This window comes from Crinia signifera, chromosome 8 (assembly GCF_055691185.1).
Source record: "Crinia signifera chromosome 8, ASM5569118v1, whole genome shotgun sequence".
NCBI classification, from domain to species: domain Eukaryota; kingdom Metazoa; phylum Chordata; class Amphibia; order Anura; family Myobatrachidae; genus Crinia; species Crinia signifera.
The window spans coordinates 154,633,455-154,654,143 of record NC_139224.1 but is presented as its reverse complement, the minus strand read 5'-3'; the positions used below and the strand labels follow the sequence as shown (position 1 = coordinate 154,654,143).

Genomic DNA, 20,689 nt, shown 5'->3' with positions numbered 1-20,689 from the left:
CGCACTAATGTATGGGGACCTTAAGGATTTCGCTCTCTTGCGGGGCCAGATGCACTAAGCTTCAAAAGTGATAAAATGGAGAGTGATAAACCCCCAGCCAATCAGCTCCTGTCTGACATTTTTCAAACACAGTCTGTGGCATGGCAGGTAGGAGCTGATTGGCTGGCTGTTTATCACTCTCCATTTTATCACTTTTGAATCTTAGTGAATCCGGCCCCCGGAGTCACAAAGAGGTACAGAGCCTTTTCTAACCATCCAAGGGGCCCAATTATCATAGTTCCAGAGGTTTCTGGGGAAGTGGAGACCCTGCTCGGGGTGGCAGCTCCAGCAGGTGGCGCCAGCCTGGATTGGCAGCAGTGTTAGCTTTCTTGTTCAATAAAAGAAATGACGGGAGCACTGGCGAAGCTGTGCTAGGTACCACAGTTCCATGTACTACCTCAATGAGCGCAAAGAAACAGTACGAACAATAAAATAAGTGATATACAAAACATTGCAGGACATGGGCAATGTTATATGTCCCCTACAGCGAACGCCATCCTGGTAACTGCCATGGTAGGTGTGGTCAGTAGCCTGTGCATACGCAGTAGCGCTCAGGGAGTCCGATAGAGAAGGGAAATAATGCAGTTACTCTACTTCACTCTAGGGATGGCCATCAGTTTAATCACCATCGATGGTGATATTGCAACCAGCCATCGACAGTAACAAACTATGTCACAAGTGACCATTGATAGTTTTACCGATTGATGATCATTAATTTTTTTGGACTAACTGGCCCATGGGCCAATCAGAATGTGGGGACGGGGCTTCAGGGTTGTCAGGGACAGGCTATTCTCAGTGTCCAGTCACGTTGAAAAAAAAAAAAAACATTGTTTTTTTACTGTGCCATCATCGATGGAGGGAAACCTTCTGGTCCTCCCCCATCGATGGCAAAAGTATTCAACATCGACCATTAGAAAAAAAAAACCAATGAATTTGAATCATCGATGGTAGATGGCCATCCCTACTTTACTCTGACCATATTTTAGAGATGGGCTTCAGTCCCTGCCTGCGAGTTTTGATGCAGTAAGATGGTATAGAGTTTCTTATTGATGCAATAGCAGATGATCATCTATCTATACAGTATATCTCTAGTGTCCGTCCGTGTGTCTAGGAAATACTGCCATCTGTGGCAGGGAGTGAAACTACATCTCTTTCTCTCACACATGCACCAACATAGAGGTGTTTGGGCATGTTTGTTCAAGGTAACAGACTAGCTTTCGAAGCATTAGCTTCGAGCGGGCTTACTAGTTGATAAATATCCCCAATAATATTCCTAAAGAGAACAAAACAGAGTCCTGCAGGTATAATCCTCCAAGGAACCAAGCATGGACTTCTAGAAGAAGCTCCTCCCTACTGCGCACCTCAATCACATTCACATTATCAAAGCACTGGAGACCCGTTTCTTCCAGCTCTCATCCTAACCCACAGCTCAATGCCCGCTGTCTCTCCCCTCTGTGCACCTCCTGCCCATCTACTTCCTCTTTGAATGCATAATAATCGGATAGGAGGTTCCTCATTATGGGAACTATTATTCAATATTTGCCACATATCCACCATAAAACACCCGTTTTCGAGGCATAACTGCAAATATTAAGAGATCCCCCAAATGTATGAAGAGACTGCGGTAGATCTTTCCATATTGCTGATGTTCAAGGTCAGATTTACCAAGCCCTAGGATGCACAGAATTATGGTTTGGGCCTGGCAACATGAGGATGGGTCAGCAGCTGTCAGTATCCACTAATGCCGGCATCACTCACAGCGACTGTTCTCTTAGTATAAAGAAATACAAATACAGACAAGTCAATCAATTGAAGTTTAGTTAAATATTGCACCCAAAAAACTAACAGTCGCTGTAACCGGTGCTGGCATTTTGTAATGGATATTTTGGGGATCTCGCACAGCAACATTGGCACTCAAAGGGTTAAGAGGAGTAAGGAGCGATACAAGAGTATAATACTTTAAATCTGCCTCTAAAATTGGGATACAAGATAATGACCAGTAGGATCTCATGAATGAGTAGCACCTGAGACGACACGGAGGTAGAATAATGATCAGTGTATGGAAAGTGATCCTGATGGGGAAAGGACATATATAATAATCGTTGTAAAACTCGCTTTGGTCACGGTTATGGAACAGGTATGATGTACGTTTATTTAACTTGTGTGATGTCGGTTCCTTATGGAGCTTGAAGAGATTTCTTTCCAGATGGTATTTCCTAGTGTTGCAGGATGATTAGTTGCAGCTAATTTGCTTCTTTAGGAGATTTGATACCCCTTTCACTTTGCACCTAATTACCAGGTTCATGCCGGTTTCACCCGGTAATTGGTGCGATGTGAAAGGGTTACCAGTTACAGCTAACCGGTAGCAACACGGCAATCCGAAACGGATAAGGAGAAGGGTTCTTACAGGTTTGTTGCCATGTTGCTGTGCACTATGGAGGAGGCAACACTTGGAGCAGAACCAGCTATAAGCACTGCCTCTTCCCCCACCCCCAATGATGATCAGCCACACCCCCACATGACGTCAGCGAACCGGCATGCACCTGGACTGAACCGTTTCAAAGTCCCGATGCGAGCCTGCATTTGCGGTCTGAAACCGGTATAAGTGTCTTACATACCACAATAAGTACATGGGTTTGCTATGGATACTGTGGCCGCAGAGTAGAATCGTGCTTCTAGCAATGCAGATAGCCACGTTTTATGCGCATATTATAGATATATTTTTTCTTCTTCATTAGTATGCCTATAAAACGGAATCCGATACCCAGATGTGTGAGAAATGCTAATGACGAAACAGACACAATCAGGCGGGGAAACCTGTACAGAATATAATAATCGTAGCCTGGACTAAGGCAATACCATCACATGCGGCAGCCCAGAATCCCCGGCAGCCAGTAAGCAGAGTGGTGAGTACAACTTCTCTCTCATAACTCAGTCACACCCTATGGCAGTTGCAGGGTAATTAAAAAAGTACCACAATTTTTAGATTGGAGGATTTTAAAATTTTGTTCCGAGACAGTGGATTTATGGCTGGGAAGAAAAATAAGTGTTGAATATTCTAATTGAACCCTTTGAGTGCCAAGTGAATTTGTCAAAACAGGGGTGAAAATTGCCAGGCAAAGATTTTTATTCATTATAACGACCTGTAAGGTTTACCTAATATAGGAAATATAATCTTTTTTTGACATTTTTAATTTTAATTTATATAACAAATGTGAGCGACGCTGGCATTTTTTGCAGATGTTTGGTACATCTCAGATGATGGCACTCAAAGGGTTAAAACAAAATGTATTTTATACAAGCCTCTAAACAGTTCCATGACCATAAACACTTCCAATAGATAATCAGTGTTGACACAGATTAATATATATAAAAAACAGACACATTAATACAATTTCTAATATAATCTGTCGTTAAATGGAAGCTGCAACAAAAAGGGTATGAAATTTAATTGATCTAATCCCCATTTAAAACATCCATTGAATGAGGAGTTTCATTTTCCAAATTAACAGCCGAGAAATAAATGTCAAACATGGTTTTATTGTACAATTATTTACAAAATGCAATGAGGCAGTGCCAACGGTACCTGGTTTCCCTTCCACAGGGAAAAGAGCAAGGATAGCTGATATAAAAATGAATGAACTAAAAAAAATATAATATACATAAAAAAAAAAAAACAAAAAAAAAAAAATCACCGACTATGCAAAGTGTCCGCGTTAATGAGATGTACAGGAGGAATGTTTAAAAAGTAAGTTCTATGCAGTGCACACATGCGTCCAGTAGGTGGCACTGTTCCGCAACCTGTAGCGCCCCGTATGCTCAGCTCATTAGACTGACAGTAATTGCACATTAGGGTTAGAGCAGTGCTTTCAGAATACTTTCATCAAATACAAATAACCCACAACACTTCGGGGCCCCAGTTCCCACCCCCGGCTTTCTAGACTCTTTAAGTATAATTAAGAGCATAAAAAGTGGCTGAAACTTCCAGATCAGCGAAGAAAGTAAAACTTCAATTTACCTTACAAAAACGCAAGAAGCTAAATTACAAATATTGTACAATACGCAGGGAATGAAGCGATCCCCTGCCGACTTTTAAATTATATAAATTTATAGACTTTCTTTGTCATCTGCTGAGCAGGTGCCTCTTTAAATAGCGAACTGTACAGCCCCTATATACACCCCCTGTAAGAAAATAAGAGTCCTCTCTGTGTATAGGCAGCAGTCTCTTTGTGAGGGGTCACATGTGTCGCTTCATGTGCAGGGCCAGGTGGTCGGACCTGGAGAAAGCCCTCTCGCACAGCTGGCACTGGAACGGTCTGTGGCCGGTGTGTTTGCGGAAATGGCGAGTGAGTTCGTCCGATCTGGCGAATTTCCAGCCGCAGCCCTCCCAGTTACAGTGATATGGCTTCTCACCTGGGGGAAGAGACAAGAGCATATTAGTTACATGGGGTGGATGGAGTCATGGTAGAGGGGAGAGGTGATCTACAGGCACATCTAGAAATCCTGGCATGCCACTGCGCTTACCTGTATGTGTTCGCATATGCGCCTTCAGGTGGGAGCTCTTGGTGTAGGTTTTGCCACATCCAGGGTACTCGCAGTTGTGGGTGGCGGTTCTCTTGCGGGCCCAGGACCTCCGGCCCCTCTTGGGTTTGCAGTCGTCGGGGGCGTTCATGGCCGGGTAGAACTCCAGCAATGGGGAGGATGGGGGGGTGACAATCATGCCGTGCATGGCCGGGTGGACCTTCATGTGCTCCCTGTAAACCCCAAATTGTCCATGGAACTGTGCAGCTGCCTGGCCGGCAAAGTGCGGGGGGTAAGACTGGGCCAGCTGGTAGTGCTGTTGGCCCATGGGCATGATGGGCAGGCCATGAATGTCCTGCATAACGTGACAGTCACTAAGGGGCATCTCCTGTGTGGGGCTGAGCCTGTGCTGGACATACATGTGGCCCCCTAGCTGGCCCTGCATGTGCATTATACTGGCCTTGTGCTCCATCATGGGGCCCATGCAGTCGGGGGAACCGGGGGACGGGGTGCCCAGCATGCAGGCTTGATCGGGTCTCTCCTTCTTGATGTTGTTCCCCAGCTGCTGGATCTGCTCCACGGATAAGTGCAGGGGGGCGTCCAGGCCGGTGACCCGCAGCTCGGTGTAATTGCGGCTGTGCAGGGGCTTCAGTCCGTACTCTGGGGGGGCATCCATGCAGGGCACATCTGGGGTGAGCAGCTCTGCCACATAGCTGTGCTGGGGGCTCCCAATAAAGCTGCCCGCCCTGTATTTCCTGCTGGCAGGGTACGAGCCATCACTGTCATAGGTGGTGCTGCAACTCTCGGGGGTCTCTGGCAGGGGGTAAGTGCCCCCATGACCCGAGCCGCCCCCACTCTGGCTGCTGCTGGTGGTGTGGGCCAAAATAAAATCCAAGTCCACAAACTTTCCCAGATCATCCTCCTCCTTCTTGATGCTGCAGGAGTCGATCATAATGTAGCCCATGTCCTCCATGCTCAGGTCCTGGGGAGGGAGAGAGAGAGGTCAGAACAGGAACATCTGTATCTAGCACGGTCAGCCAATAGGGCGCAAGGGTTATACACCTGCATTTTAGAAAACACAAGTAGTAAAATAAACTTATGTATAAATAGACTACTTAATAGAAAGCTATACAGTATATGTATAGACATATATATACAGTATATGTATAGACATATATATACAGTATATGTATAGACATATATATATATATATATTCACACAAACGAGGAATTATAAAGGCTGCAGATGAAACAGTTGCACAGTGTCCAGCACAGGTCGCTGCGTCTCCGCATTATTATTACTGAGAACCTGTAGAACGAGTTCATCTCCCAATAGTCCTATAACAAACAGTGCGGCCGCTGTACAAACAGATCACAGCCCGCTCAGGAGGTTCTTCCTCCCCAGCCTGAGACACACATTCCCGGGACCTCTATAGCAGGACACAGCCCGGGATCTGGAGGCTACAATGTAACTTTACTAAGGAGTTTGCATTTATAAATTGCAACACACTGACCCAACTCTGATACATTATATTAGGCATGTCCAAACTGTGGTCCTCCAGCTGTTGTGAAACTACACATCCCAGCATGCCTTGCCATCGTTTTAGCATTCCCTAATAGCAAAACTGTGGCAAGGCTTGATGGGACTTGTAGTTTCACAACAGCTGGAGGGCCATAGTTTGGACATGCCTGCATTATATATACGGACTCCTAATACATTGTTACACAATGTCCCAACTCTGATACATGTTATATACTGACTCCTAATACATTGTTACACAATGACCCAACTCTGAGATTATAAATATAAATATATATATATATATATATATATATATATATATATATATATATATATATATACACATATATATATATATATATATATATATATATATATATATATATATATATATATATATATATATATATATATATATATATATATATATATATATATATATATATACACATATATATATATACATACATATATACATACGGACACATAATACATTGTAACTCTCTGACCCAACTCTTATGCATTTTATATATATATATATATACACTGACTCCTAATACATTGTAACACACTGACCCAACTCTGATACATGCTATATACTGACTCCTAAAAATTGTAACAAACCGATCCAACTCTGATATATGTTATATACTGACTGATACATTGTGTAACAATGACCCAACTCTGATAATTGTTATATACGGACTCCGATACACTGTAACACATTCCCTGGAGGTGCTGACTCCATCCCAAGACATCTCTGGGATCACCGCTGGATACAATGTACTGTAACTGACACACATGTAACAAGCTGTAATCTTCCCAGCAAGTAACAGGGGACTCACCGTGGCTGCTCCGAGCTTGTCCTCCACTGGCTGAAGGCTGGGGTATGCCAAAGTCATCCTTGGAGAGGGCACTCCAGGCGGGTGGGTGACTGGGGCACAGGGGGGCAGCTGGATCCTCCAGGTAGATCCACAAACTTTCTCAAACAACTAATCTGACTCTGAGGTGAGGGCTGCCTGTTATGGTGCAGGACTTGTGACAATTGGCTGCCAGCTCTATTGATATGCATGAGTAGTGCCACCGGATTGGCTGCTTACTTTGTCTTTATACATATTGTAACCCCACCCACAGCCTCAGGCTGCTGTCACATCTCATTACCCTGTAATAACATCTGCACATGCCTGGGTCCTTGTAGTACTGCTATGTAACACACTGCAACATTGCTACACACTAGCACTACAGGCTTTGCTGACATATGAATAATTATTAATGGACACACACACACACACACACACACACTTAGCTCTTTTTAGCTAATGTAGGGTACACACCAGAACTATTATGATTGGGAGCAGATCGTATGATGTTCGCACGATCTGTTGGAGCAGATGATCTGCACACAATCTGCAGGGTGAGGATCGTTAGGTCACCAGCATGTTGGTCGTCAGTCATTAGGTCGACATGAGTCTAGGTCAACATGCAGGAAGGTCGACATGGGGTTTTTCACATTTTTTTATCCCGAATGTCGACATGGACACTGAAACGTAGCACCGCGTGTGCTCGCCATGCTATTTTTTATTCTCCCACCTCACCCTAGTGGATGGTAGGGCATGAAATACCGCCTGTCGGCACATGTCGGCTCTAAAAAAAAAACACGTGAAATACCACATGTCGATCTTTTGACTTTCAACCTAACGATCCTGGTGACCCAATGACCGTATCCCCATTCGGCATACACAATCTGTACCCAGTTGAAGGTATCTTAAACAAATCCTGACTGCACCATAGGATCTCCAAAACGACCAAAAGACCAGCAGGGGCGCGGATCTGATCGGAATCGGATCTAAAACATGCCCAATTTATATACAATCTGTCAAAATTGCATCAAAATTGACGGAATTGAGGCCAAATCGTTGCGTGTACCCAGCATTAGTCTTTATATAAGCCTCCTCCCTTGTACGAAGAATCATCCCCCCCAACAAGCAGCAGGGATCTGGGTAACCGTCCCCTGTGGAAGGTGGCATCATTACTAGCTGCAGGGAGCGGGTGACACAGGAGATGTCTCTACACAGAGTGCAGACTGTCGGAGCAGATAAGACTTATCCAGGCAGCGATGTCTCATTCCCAGAACTGCGCTCTTATCTCATATTTAGTGTAATGTGTATTATATGAGTTACTAAATATCAGAGGTCCCCCCCGCAGCTGTGTGACCTGTACAGCACAGGAGGCTGCTGGTCACTATACAACAGGGAGGGCATTATCCCTACGTAATGACTGATCTGTATGATAGCTATGCCCAGGGTATACATGCAGTGGCTGGGTATATAGATTATGTACACTGACAGCACCCCCTGTACCTGGGTCTATGTACAGTAGCTGGGTATACAGATTATGGACAGTTCTCCCCCCCCCCCCCCGCCAAAATAAATTCCAGCCCCCCCAGAAGGGGCGAGGTGATGGACTACGGGCACCGTTGGCTGAGCGGACAGGCGACCCAGGCAGCAGTGAGCACTGAGCTGGTCCTGCTCCGTGCATATCTAATGAGCGGGGACCTAGCACAGTGCATATTTAATGAGCGGGTCCCAGTCTCTGCATATGTAATGAGCGCACTGGGTCCACGCTCATTAGATATGTGCAGGGCGGAACCAGCTCAGTGCTCACTGCTGCCTGTCAGTTCAGCCAGCGGTGCCCACCTAGACCCCGCTCTCCCAAGGTGCCGCAGGGTCTGCCACATATGTAGCTACGCCACTGCCAGCACCCCCTGTACCTGGGTATACAGATTATGGACAGTACCGGCACCCCCTGTACCTGGGAATACAGATTATGGACACCGACACCTGTACCTGTAAACCCTTTCCGACATCCGGCTCTGTAACACATCACAGCGACCTATCACATTGCAGGGTTTGCATCGGTGCTGGGTCATACATTTACCCAATGTGATTGCATGCTGCATACCCAGATTACATCACAAATGTGATCAATGATAAATGGGCCCTTCAATTATTAGCACGGACTCTGGACCCCATTTATCACATTAGAAATACAACGATATTAGCGCATTACAGATTGCAATCATCTCAAGTGCCCGGCACAGGAATCCTGCGATGTGGGAAGTACGGGCTTGCATTGTTTTTTTTGGGGGGGGGGGGGGGGGGGGGGGGGGGAAGAGAGACATGCGGCTGTTGGAGGCATTAGTGGGACTGCAGCAGATATCGGCTGGATCCCTCCTTCTCACATTGCAGGAATATGTCAGTGTAGGTATTGCCACAAGGATGTAATTAGAAATGGGCTCCTAATCCACAGTCAGGAGAACCACCAGCATTCTCATCATAGCAACAGAAAATGGGAATATACTGAAGAAAAAAAAAAAAAGGAAAATCAGATTTTATTCACGTTTTTTCCCATGGGAGTCATTTATTGTATATAAGTGCAGAAATGTGGAGAGGGCAGTGGCGGAACTTGTGAGTAGTTCGACCCGGTGCAAAAATATAGTTTGGGCCCCCCCCAAGTCCACAATATGCCAATATGGGTCGCAGCAGTGGGCCCCAATACGATGCACCTGCTGCACCAAAGGCAGTTCTGCTTCTGGATGAAGTCTTAAGGTGGGTCCATCACCTGCTTCATCCAAGTCTAAGGGGACGGCTAGATTTCAGAAAGAACAGCACATATGAATTGTTGAGCTTCGCCATGAATTTAGTGGAATTTAAAAAAAAGTGATATGAGTTTTGTACCCTGCCATATTTGTGCAGACGGGTATTTAGACATTATTCTAGGGCGTGTGCATTATGGCATTATTATTTTGTTTAGTGCTTCTCACTAATGCATCCAGAAGCAGGGGATATAGGTCACATTGTGTCTCTCCGGTAGAAACCTGTTTATATACCAGATAAATACATATTCTGCAGATGGCAGCTCAGTAAACCAACCTGCTTGTTCACTTTACAGATTTATTCCACAATAATATTCCCACTCCCAGGCTTTCCGTATTCAGCTTCGATGGTGAAGTTCGGAGAACAATTATATTCATTCAATTTTAAGAACAGAGTTTGCACGTTATTTCCTATGTGACCAGCTACACAAATGACGTTGTAGTGCAGGGGTGAGGAACCTTCGGCCCTCCAGCTGTTGTTGAACTACACATCCCAGCATGCCCTGCAACAGTTTTAGTATGGCCAAATAGCAGTTCAACAACAGCTGGAGGGCCGAAGGTTCCCCATCTCTGTTGTAGTGGAATCATCTGCTTTAATGTTTTTTTTACTTCTTTTCATTTTAACATAGCGAGGTTGTTATTTTCCATGAAATTCAGGTGAATAATATAGTTGGTAGTAGAATTTTGCACAGCGCCACATTGAGGGGGCGTGTCATGCTCCTTCCAAAGGGCGTGTCTAGTTCCATATATGGAGAGATTGTGGCACCTAGAAGTGTACGGCTACATCTGAGCGGAATCTTTTAAAATTACTTATATCCAAATGTAGATGAGCCCCAAAGCAGTTAGTAAGAGATACTATACTGCAATGTAAATATCGCTCTCTAATTCCTTTTTCCCCCCCAAAAAATGTTACAGTGTAATGTGGGATAGGTGACATGAGGGAGATTGCTAAACTAATGAGGGAGAGAGGGAGATTGCTGCTATTTCAGGGAGTCTCCTGCAGAATGTAGGAGGGTATTTATTTACAGTTTCTTATATAGCGCAGCAGATTCCGTTGCGCTTTACAATAGTAGACAGTGATAAAACAAACTGGGTGACAGACAGATTTGGGGGTTAGAGGGCCCTGCTGCAATCTTACAATCTATAGGGATATTGGAGGTTAGGCAACTATGCCAAAGGCAGCGCTGCCTCTGTGGGTACAGTGACCAAGGTCTTGGACTGGAAGTCTTTGTTCCTCCGGTTTGGCTTGCACTGTTTATGCTTGTGTATGGCTCTGCACTGTACAACAATGGCTATTGCCATCTAAAGAGAATTGTAGCTATTGGAGCCAGGTTTTTGAAACGTGCCCCCATAGAAACTGATTCTGGCTGCTTTTTCTTCACACATTTGGGGATATAACTTTTTGCAGGAATGATCTATTTTCCAAGGATTTTACACAAAATACAGTTAATAAATAAGCATCTTATGGAGCGGAGTTCCACTTTGTACAGAATTTTCCCCGTTAGAATTGCAGTTGTAAACTGGAGGCACAATATACAACAGTGTAACACAGCGACTCAATGTAACGCATTGCACCGCCGCACACACTGATCTGCTCTATGACGACACAATGTATTGTCACATGCTGCAGGTGAAATACACTGCGCTGGTGCAGGAATTGTCGCATTGAATGTGCAGCACATGAAGTCGGCAATTCGGAGAACGACAGTTGGGAATGATGAATCAACGCTTACACTGTACAATGTAGAGTTCTAATCTGAACAGGAATAATACTGTATATTGTGCGATACCCTGCTTTAAAAGGTGCCCATACACAGGTTCAACTTGTCTGAGGGCGGTTCCACGCGCTGCAGGTTATAGGCAGCTGGCGCACACATTTGGATCGGATGTGATACATCGCGGGTGCTAAAAAACATCAGCGATGTGTCACTAATGCACCGGATCCGACATATCATATGCGCCAAACACGAGCCATAAGCTCCGATCCGATGTGCACAGGAGCGTACATTTGATTTTCATCCGATAGATCAGCCTGATCCGATTAAATCAGGTCAAAAATTGGTGTACGCGGAGAATTTAACACAGTCTCCAGGATTTGAGAACTTCCATCATGTTGCAAATTCAGTTTGCTTCTATTTGGTTAGCCATTTTTTTCAGGTGTGGATTATTAGGTCAACACAGAGTTTAGGTTGACACAGGAAAAGTCTACAAGTTTTTCAAGTGTCTGTGTTGATATGGTGCATATTAGTGTACTGCTACACTCGCCATGCTTCGGGCACGGTGCCTTGCTGTGCTCGGCACACTATTATATTCTTCTTCTATGATCACTTGGGTCATGAAGTAAGAACAAGTTGGTTAAAAAAAAAAAAAAAAAATTGTGAAAAACCTCACATCGACTTTCTCCTGTATTGTACTTTCAGCCTTTTGCTTGTGTCGACCTTCTGCCAATTTCAACCTTTTTCATGTGTCCACCTATTGCCTGCCTACCAATAACGGTAGATACCTTGTAGGTCATCATCTCCCAGTGTTCACTTCCTTCGCGTTCATTCTAGCGCCCTACACCAGTCACAACCTGCACAGTTCCTCTTTCCTCCAGGGGAAGGTTCGCTCTCTACTGTTGCTTCTAGCACACTCTGGTCTGTATCTCAGTTACAGACCAGAGTGCGCTAGGAGCACAAGAGCAGAAAAGCTGCAGATCGCTCGCTGCCACTTGAAATACAGTGATATTATACCCAGTGGACCTTATTCAGATCTGATCGCAGTACTAGTTTGTTCTCAAAATGGGCAAAACCATGTGCACTGCAGGTGGGGCAGATGTAACATGTATAGAGAGGGTTAGATTTGTGTGAATTGTTTTGTTTCTGTGCAGGGTAAATACTGTCTGAATTATTTTTTTACACTGCGATTTAGATTTCAGTTTCAACACACCCCACCTGCAGTGCACATTGTTTTGCCCATTTTGAGAACAAATTTGTTCTGCGATCAGATCTGAATAAGGGCCAGTGTTAAGTGACTGGACTGGTCGGACATAGGCTAGGATAGTTCTTGCTGATCAGTATAGAAAGCCATTGTAAAGACCACATTGTAGGTGATATAAGTGGTGTTTGAGAAGAGGGTCACGTGAGAGTCCCTGTTTTCTCCATACAGTATAATAATTATATCTAGGTGCCATCTGCGGTAACCCGGTTTCTGGTCTGTGTTTAGACTGCAAGGTTGAATGATTTTGTGGCCTTATCGGAGGCTCTTCTGCGCTCCTATGGTCTGTGGGGCTTCTCCTCGCCTCTTTATATACCTTGACTATTTTTAACACTGCCTACGCAAATCCAGATCCGGAATGAGCAAGTAGCTCAGCCAAACGGGAAGAGGAGATGGGGTAAGTTTCCTGAACAAGTTAGCAAAAAAAAAAAAACTGAAATCCATAAAATAAAGCTTTGGACATGTAGCGTTTCTTCCTCTATCTCGCTAACACAATCTGGGTTTTTTTCTCATTTCCTCCAACTTTCACTGCTACAGGAAAATAGAGATTAGCAGATGTGGAATAAGCAGAGAATGCAAGACTTGGTTCTCTGGCAGCGAGACTGGGACCTGCTCTTAAGGGAAGACCCGGCTGGCTTCAACATTCCATCAGATTAGGGGGCAGGTGACTTACAGGGCAACAAGAGAGGGTGGACGCATTGCAGCCCGAGCCAGGGAATCCCCTCATCTAGGTCATACACCCCCCCCCCCCTTCTGTAATCAGTGAGCTGACAGCACCAGAACAGTATATATTGGGGTACATACAGATGAAGGCAGGTGGTCAAAATACCTATGCTGGCATATTAACAGGGGTCTTATACCTGAACTATACTTACCTTCCTCTTGCAGCTTAGCCCCCACCGTAAATAACTTAAAGTCCCTTGGATTTTGGAGTCGGCATAACCTCAATGCCAGCATGGGTATTTTGACTTCTAGCATCCCAACAGTCAGGATATGGGCTGTATCCTGTTTATTGGGCACAACAGACATTAATGAGACGTTTTAAGCTGCGTACACACTGGTAGAGATATCTACAGACTGCTCAGGGAGCGTGTTCTCAATACACACTGCCCAATCCAACGTGATTGACGTCAAAAGTGGGTGAGCGCACTTTGCTGCACCCGCCCATTGAGCTGTCAATCACTAGCGGCTGTACGGCCAATAAGCAGATTGCCCGTACACACGGAACAATGCACAGCTCAATCTTTAAATGTATCGGGCATCGGCTGTGTTGCACAAACATCCAACTAGTTGGTTGGACTGGTACTGTAGGGGGCAAATGCCAATAAGCAATTTGCTCACAAATTTAGGAGAATGGAGAAAAACATTCAGTGAAATTGTTTAAATCAAATAGGTCCAACTACAGTACATTGTCTGAGTGACAGTTGTTGTCCAATTTCCGATTTGGGAAACAAATGACTTAATTACAAATTACATTTGCTCCTATCCAGTTCTAGGGTTTTATTCCATTCAACCAACTAGCGGGATGATGGAGGAAAGCTGGTCTGATGTGTGGCATTACTTAAACACAGGTGACTTAGTACTTCAATTTGCTTTTACCATCTGGATTTATGCATGGATTTCATTAAAACCAGGACTAATGGGATTATGGCAGAGGTTCCCAAACACGGTCCTCAAGGCACTCTAACGGTCCAGGTATTAAGTATATCCATGCCTGGCCACAGGTGACTTGATTAGTAACTCAGTCAGCCTGATTTAACCATCTGTGCTGAGCCATGGATATACCTAAAACCTGGACCGTTGGGGTGCCTTGAGGACCGCGTTTGGGAACCTCTGGATTATGGGAAAACCGTGCTGTATATACAGTACTGTAGCCATTGCATATTCCATACCAATTTAGTTTATAGCGCACTTCCATATTTCCTTCAAAAGTTTTTCATGTTTTTCTGGAATCTCCCAAGAACTACCGACCTCTCGCAAGAAGTCCCCTGTACTTGACTCCCGGCAAAGCTGCCGGGTGGGTAGAAGGGCCACTCAGACCGGCTACGGGGGCCGCACACCGCCCCGGGCCTGAGGCTCCCCACCACTGCTCTAGAGTGCCGTGATTCAAAAATGTTTGGGAACCCCTGGTATAACCAGTGCCGTACGAAGGGATGTTTGAGCAGTGCTGTTATCCAGGGAACATGGTCCAGGCCTGGGACATGTAAAAGAAACCCTTTCATGTGTTACAGAACCTGCTACTTGAATGGGTCCACACCAATTCACGAGGATCAGTTCTGGCACTTCTAGGGTTAAAGGACTTGGATATGTAGGATCCCTCCTATCAGATTTTGAACTTCCATAGGTGACGTGCACCAGGCCCCTTAGGACTAAGGGTCCCACTGCTCCCCCGTCACCCACTTTTTTCCTGTCACACTCTGCCTCTTATAGTCACCCTCTGTCTATCCCCATCACCCACAGACGTGGGCCCCTACTTATATTTATTTTCTCCTGGGCCCACTACTGCACCCTATCCCCATGGACAATGCACACCTGTAACATAATGTGCCAGCACTGGAGCACGTATAGTATAGGCAACCTCCCAGGACCAGCACATACCTATAGTTCTCCAGAACTGGGTTATGTATGAAACACCTCCGTGGACTAGCGCATGCCTCTGCTTTTCCAGAACTGTTACATGTAGCATATTCGCAGCGGATGTTTATATATTGAATTACTGTGGGTCTTGTTTCGTGTTACTTTCTATGTATGTTTCTTCTACTGCAAACAATAAATAGACATTTTTTATGCCGAATCTCTCACTGAGTAGTTTAAACAACAGGTGTGTCCCAGTCACGGTGCCAAAATCAACATCAGCCTCACCACACCACACAGCAGGCAGGCTACCGTACACGGCGCAGGCCGGGCGGGCAGACTTAACCTTTACTCTGCCACTGTGTGCACTACACACATACATATATACCTGTGTGTGGATAATATTTCACTTTTCTTTTTCCACAAATATTCATACAAAGACAAATTAGATATGAATTCTTTGCACATGGCAGAATTTGAGTGGTTGCAACAGAAAACAAGGGGTCAGCGGCGTAACGAAAACTTTTGCTCCCCCCCCGCCGGGACAATTTCGCCCCCCCCCCAGACAATTTTGCCGCTGCCCCCCGTTAAAAGACCCCCCTGGGGAGCTGGCAGGGGGGTCCGTGCGGCGCAGAGGTACCTGTATTCAGGGAGAGCCTGAAGGTCCCTGCGGCGCTGAGTATGATGTTGCCGGGGTCCCTGCAGTGAAGTGGAAATAACGCGCTATCTCCGTAGCGCGTTATTTCCACTTCACTGCAGGGACCCCGGCGGCGGCAACATCATACTCAGCTCCGCAGGCGCAGGGACCTCCAGGCTCTCCCTGAATGCAGGTACCTCCGCGCCGCACGGACCCCCCTGCCAGCTCCCCGCTGCACCCACAAGCAAGTGGGGAGCTGGCGGAGAAAAAATAGCGCCCGCAGACCCCCGGCGCCTCCCCGCCACCGCGCGGGGGGGGGGGGGCTGCGGCCTTATAGTTACGCCACTGCAACGGGTGTGTTATAGGGTTCCAACAGTCGGGATGCTGACAGTCATTATCCCAACTGGCCGGACTCAGACTGCATGGCAAGCGTAACAAAGCCGCTTGCGGGCTCGCTGCGCTCGCCACGGCCACAGTGGCTCGCTACCTATTCTATTCTCCCTCTATGGGGGGGGGTCGGTGTTTTAACAGTCGGGATCCCGATGATCAGGTAAATGACTGGCGGGACCCCATTAGGCACCCGGAAACAACTCACTTGGTTGTTGGTTGTTTTAATGGCCTTAGCACAGGCATGTCCAAACTGTGGCCCTACAGCTGTTGTGAAACTACAGGTCCCATCATGCCTTGCCACAGTTTCACTCATAGGGAATGCTAAAACTATGGCAAAGTATGCTGAGATGTGTAGTTTCACAACAGCTGGAGGGCCACAGTTTGGACATGCCTGCCTTAGCAAATCTAACACATAGACTTTAAAGAAACTAAGCTTTCTCTAAAAAGAGACCATGCTGGTTTTACCAGGTGAAATTAGGGTTTTTACCACCACCATGTAGCATCTATAAAAAACCTCAGTGCCAAGATTAATAATTGTAAATAAATAAATAAATAAAAGACATAATTAAATTGTTGAACTAAATAATTGACCTGGGGACTAATACAGGTCCCCACCTTAGATTATCACTATTGAATGTTTTTGGAATCGTATCAAGATTTTGCAATCCTAATGCCGGGAAGGACCCAGCATAAGGGGCAGCCTTGCCCTAAGCAGGGCACATGATCCAAAACATCCTAACGATGGTAACTCATAGTAACATAACTTTGCCACATGATTGTTCTAACTGTTATACCCCATTCACGTCACATAACTAACCCTGGTCAAGCTCCAAAGTGTCACAGCTTATTGCCGGGCCGCTGTGGTTGAAGGACCAGTGTCCAAACCCAGTTGCGACCTGGCATTTGCCATGTGAAAGGGGGGTACTATAGAGAGGACAATGTTTCAGCACTGACAATACATCGATGTCTTTGTATATAGTGTATGTTATCCTACCACTAATGTCTCCCTCAGATGTCCAGGCTGTCTTCTTCTAGCTGTGTAAATTAGCACTGATGATCATTGTATGGATAGTGGACATGGTGCTGCCTGCAGGGGGGAGAAGAATAGTCCGCTGTCCCATCATAACGCTCATTAGACAATGGTCTGTACCTTACCTGCTCTTCTCCAAGCTGACCAACACACTTCTCCGCTGAGTCAGGCTGAGTGCAGCTATTATCTGGGTATCCATAAACCATGGCCTTGACTGTAGGGCCTGAGGAGAGGAACAAGGAAAGGTGGAGTAGCCATACACCCACTTATTATGCCTGTAATCATTCCATCCCTGCAGCCTGGGGTTCCCGTATATGGCCTGTTCTACCATCAACGCAACTTACTATAGAGAACTCAGAGTGGGTAATAAAGCAATCTGGGGTCGTTTCACGTCGGAAATAAAAATCCAAAGTCTTTGTTGACTACATTCCTCAATGTGGCAACATCCGATATAAAAATACTGCAAATCAACCAATTGCTGCACAGATGCTTAAGGTGCATACACACTGTACAATTTGTCTTGATCAATTTAGATTGAAAGACATTGATGACCAATTTCCCTTGAACCCAGTGTCCTGGACGAAAGATCTATCTACAGTCTATAGCAGTGGTAGCCAACTCCAGTCCTCAAGAGCTACCAACAGTTCACATTTTCCAGACAGCCTAGCTGCTACACAGGTGCACTCATTGCTCACTAACACCATTTTAAAAGATCCACAGGTGGCGTGAGGAGATCTGGAAAACATTAACTGTTGGTAGCTCTCGAGGACTGGAGTTGGCTACCTGGGCTATAGGCTTTTTTTTTTTTAAAGATATCTAACTTGAGCTGCATGCACAGTTGACGAACAACCTTAATGAACAACTGGCAGGTATGGGCATCATGATTTGTCGCATACACACTGAAAGATATTTTGACCAATATCATTCAGAAGGGCCAAAATTATCAAAATTGGTCAAAAAAAAAAAAGTAAATTGTACAGTGTGTATGCACCTTTAGGCATCTATAGTGCATGTATCTGGGAGAGGCTGATTACCTCAGGTGCATCAGATACAGATATATCAGCATTTAATAGTCCCTGTCTTCTCATGTTGGGATGTCCTCGTCGACTGCTATTAAGATGCGTATAGAGAGGAAAAGCACCAGCACCCCAGCAGAGAATGTCTTCATCAGCTATTTGCATATAACTTGATGATAATGCAGAGTATCCTCGTAAAACACAAGCCCAGACTTACCTGTTTTCCCAGCCCGAAGATGCCCACATCACTGTGCCCCAGACATGGCTCTGAGTGGAAGGATCCGCTCTGGTCCTTGGTTGCTACCACTGTGGGTTACTGCCTTCTGATATAGTGGGAATATGATGATCCTTTCCCTAGACCAGGAGATCTCAACTCTAGTCCTCAAAGACTTTCTGCAGGTCACACGCTCTGTCTGTCATTAATCAGACGCAGGTGAGCAGATCGAGTCTGCTGAGTTAGTAATTACCCCACCTGCTTCCACAGATAGAGCTACTGATTATATGAGCCACTGGGGGTCCTTATGGACTAGAGGGGAGAACCAATGAGCTAGATGTGCTTTCACCTTGTGGATTATTAGCCTGGTCTTACACTACATGTGGCACAAGTCAGAGCGGCTGTACTGCACCCTTCCACCCTTATCTGATTACACATAATAACGAGTGAATGATTATCATGCATGTGATTACAGTCCTGACAACTGATGTTACATCAATTCAGCAATATAACCGGATAGCCCTGCACGTTGCATCCTATGTACTACAGGGGGGGTGAGCTAGGGTTACCACCTAGTCCCTTTAATTCCGGACACATGTTAATTACACAGGTTCTGTGGCAGTTTAAAATCAGGTGAAGTGGAGTCTTGAAGTCAGCCAGCCACAGAACCTGTGTAATTAATATGTGTCCGGAATTAAAGGGACTAGGTGGTAACCCTAGGGTGAGCAAATGATTGATAGTGTCTAGGTTCACGGTAAATGGCAAAAGGTTGACATGAAAACGTAGACACACGAAAAGGTCGACATGAGTTTTTGCCATGTCGCTTTTTTTGCTTTTCAATGTCGACCAATTGCCTGTTGTATTTGCCTGTAGGCAGAGTGGCTCACATCTTGTGGTGCGCTTGCCCCTCATCCGCAAGCTTCGGTGGATACTAGCGCCAGCACCTACCTTGGTGCAAATGACACATTTTATAACCCAAATCTGCTGCTACAGTCATAAGTGCAGTACGATAGTAAGGGTGTGGTTCATTTGGCCGACCACAGGAAGGTCGACAAACTCAAAAGGTCAACATGGATTTAGGTCGATAGGGTCATAAGGTCGACATTGGGAAGGTGGACAGTATAAAGGTCGACATGGGATTTTCACTTTTTTGGGCCTGAATGTTGACACAGTCGACATGGACACCGTATCTATCGGTGCACTGCGTCCGCTTGCATGGCTCGCTACACCCATACTATTATATTCTCCCTCCACGCTAGTGGACAGTAGGGCATGAAATACCGCCTGTCGGCACATGTCGGCTCAAAAAAAAAAAAGACAGCCACATCAACATTTTGACTGCCGACATCCCCAATGTCGACCAAATGATTGTGTCGACCTAATGACGCTGTCGACCTAAAGCCATGTCAACATTTTTGTGTGTCGACTTAAGGCATGTCGACCTTCAGTGGTCCACCTAATGCATGTAGACCTTCCTGTGGTCGTTCTAGGGACCGTATGCTGATAGTAATGTGAGTGCTGTGCAGACCCTCACTGGTGCGCGCTCAATAACATGCAGCGTGGTAAATAATCTCTGCATTCGGCCAATCAGGTGCATTGCTTTAGCTGCACGTATTATCTATAGAGACCAGTCACCGTTCTCAGCCGGCTATCATACGCCTTCCACAATCGGTTCAGAATGATTCCATTCACAGGTGACGGATGCAGCAGACGCTGAGTGATCGCCACACGCTGGCACTCCCGCAGATAACGCTAATTATGTAATACACAGTCTCCAGGGCTGCACCATTCAATGCATTATGAATGAAGCAATGCTGTGATGATGTCACATAGACATTTAGGGGTGTGGAGATGTTGCCCATAGCAACTAATAAGATTTTCCTTGGCATTTATCTAGCACCTTTTAGAAGATAATAGCTACAATCTGGTTGCTATGGGCACTTCTATACAAACCCGCTTTTTTAGTAAATATACTCCTTCAAAGTGGAGATGTTGCCTTGTGAAACGCAGCCGGTTATACCCCTTTCATGTGTAGGTGCTCATACACTATTGAATATTTGAGGCTAATTCCCCGAAAACACCCATTTCTGGGGGTAAGCCACAAATATTAAGTAT

General features: G+C 45.5%; 1 protein-coding gene and 1 long non-coding RNA gene across 5 annotated transcripts in view; one reads left to right on the top strand and one right to left on the bottom strand.

Moving 5' to 3' along the window:
- Window positions 1-20,689, top strand: part of LOC146026636 (uncharacterized) — a 132,120-nt gene that overhangs the window by 44,482 nt on the left and 66,949 nt on the right. For both annotated transcript variants that reach the window (XR_014454508.1, XR_014454509.1), the window contains exon 3: window positions 2,778-2,945. This is a non-coding gene — a long non-coding RNA (uncharacterized LOC146026636). The remainder of the gene's footprint in view (window positions 1-2,777; window positions 2,946-20,689) is intronic.
- Window positions 3,560-18,816, bottom strand: LOC146026635 (uncharacterized). 3 transcript variants are annotated; one of them, XM_083157456.1, is made up of 4 exons: window positions 18,578-18,816; window positions 17,470-17,567; window positions 4,564-5,542; window positions 3,560-4,452 (listed from the first exon to the last, which is right to left on the bottom strand). In XM_083157456.1, exons 2-4 carry the CDS (start codon window positions 17,548-17,550, stop codon window positions 4,277-4,279), a joined length of 1,236 nt encoding a protein of 411 aa, XP_083013582.1. In that variant the 5' UTR covers window positions 17,551-17,567; window positions 18,578-18,816; the 3' UTR covers window positions 3,560-4,276. The 3 variants fall into 3 exon arrangements, with proteins under 3 accessions (XP_083013582.1, XP_083013584.1, XP_083013583.1); XM_083157458.1 differs by lacking the exon at window positions 17,470-17,567; XM_083157457.1 differs by lacking the exons at window positions 17,470-17,567; window positions 18,578-18,816 and adding an exon at window positions 6,928-7,171.

Bases quoted from the DNA above. Each gene is read 5' to 3' on its own strand.
- LOC146026635 (XM_083157456.1), bottom strand. From the start codon at position 17,550: ATGGTTTATGGATACCCAGATAATAGCTGCACTCAGCCTGACTCAGCG. The intron at 5,543-17,469 runs GTAAGGTACAGA...CTCCCTCCCCAG, and splicing joins GTCAGCTTGGAGAAGAGCAG to GACCTGAGCATGGAGGACAT. The intron at 4,453-4,563 runs GTAAGCGCAGTG...CTCTTCCCCCAG, and splicing joins GCATATGCGAACACATACAG to GTGAGAAGCCATATCACTGT.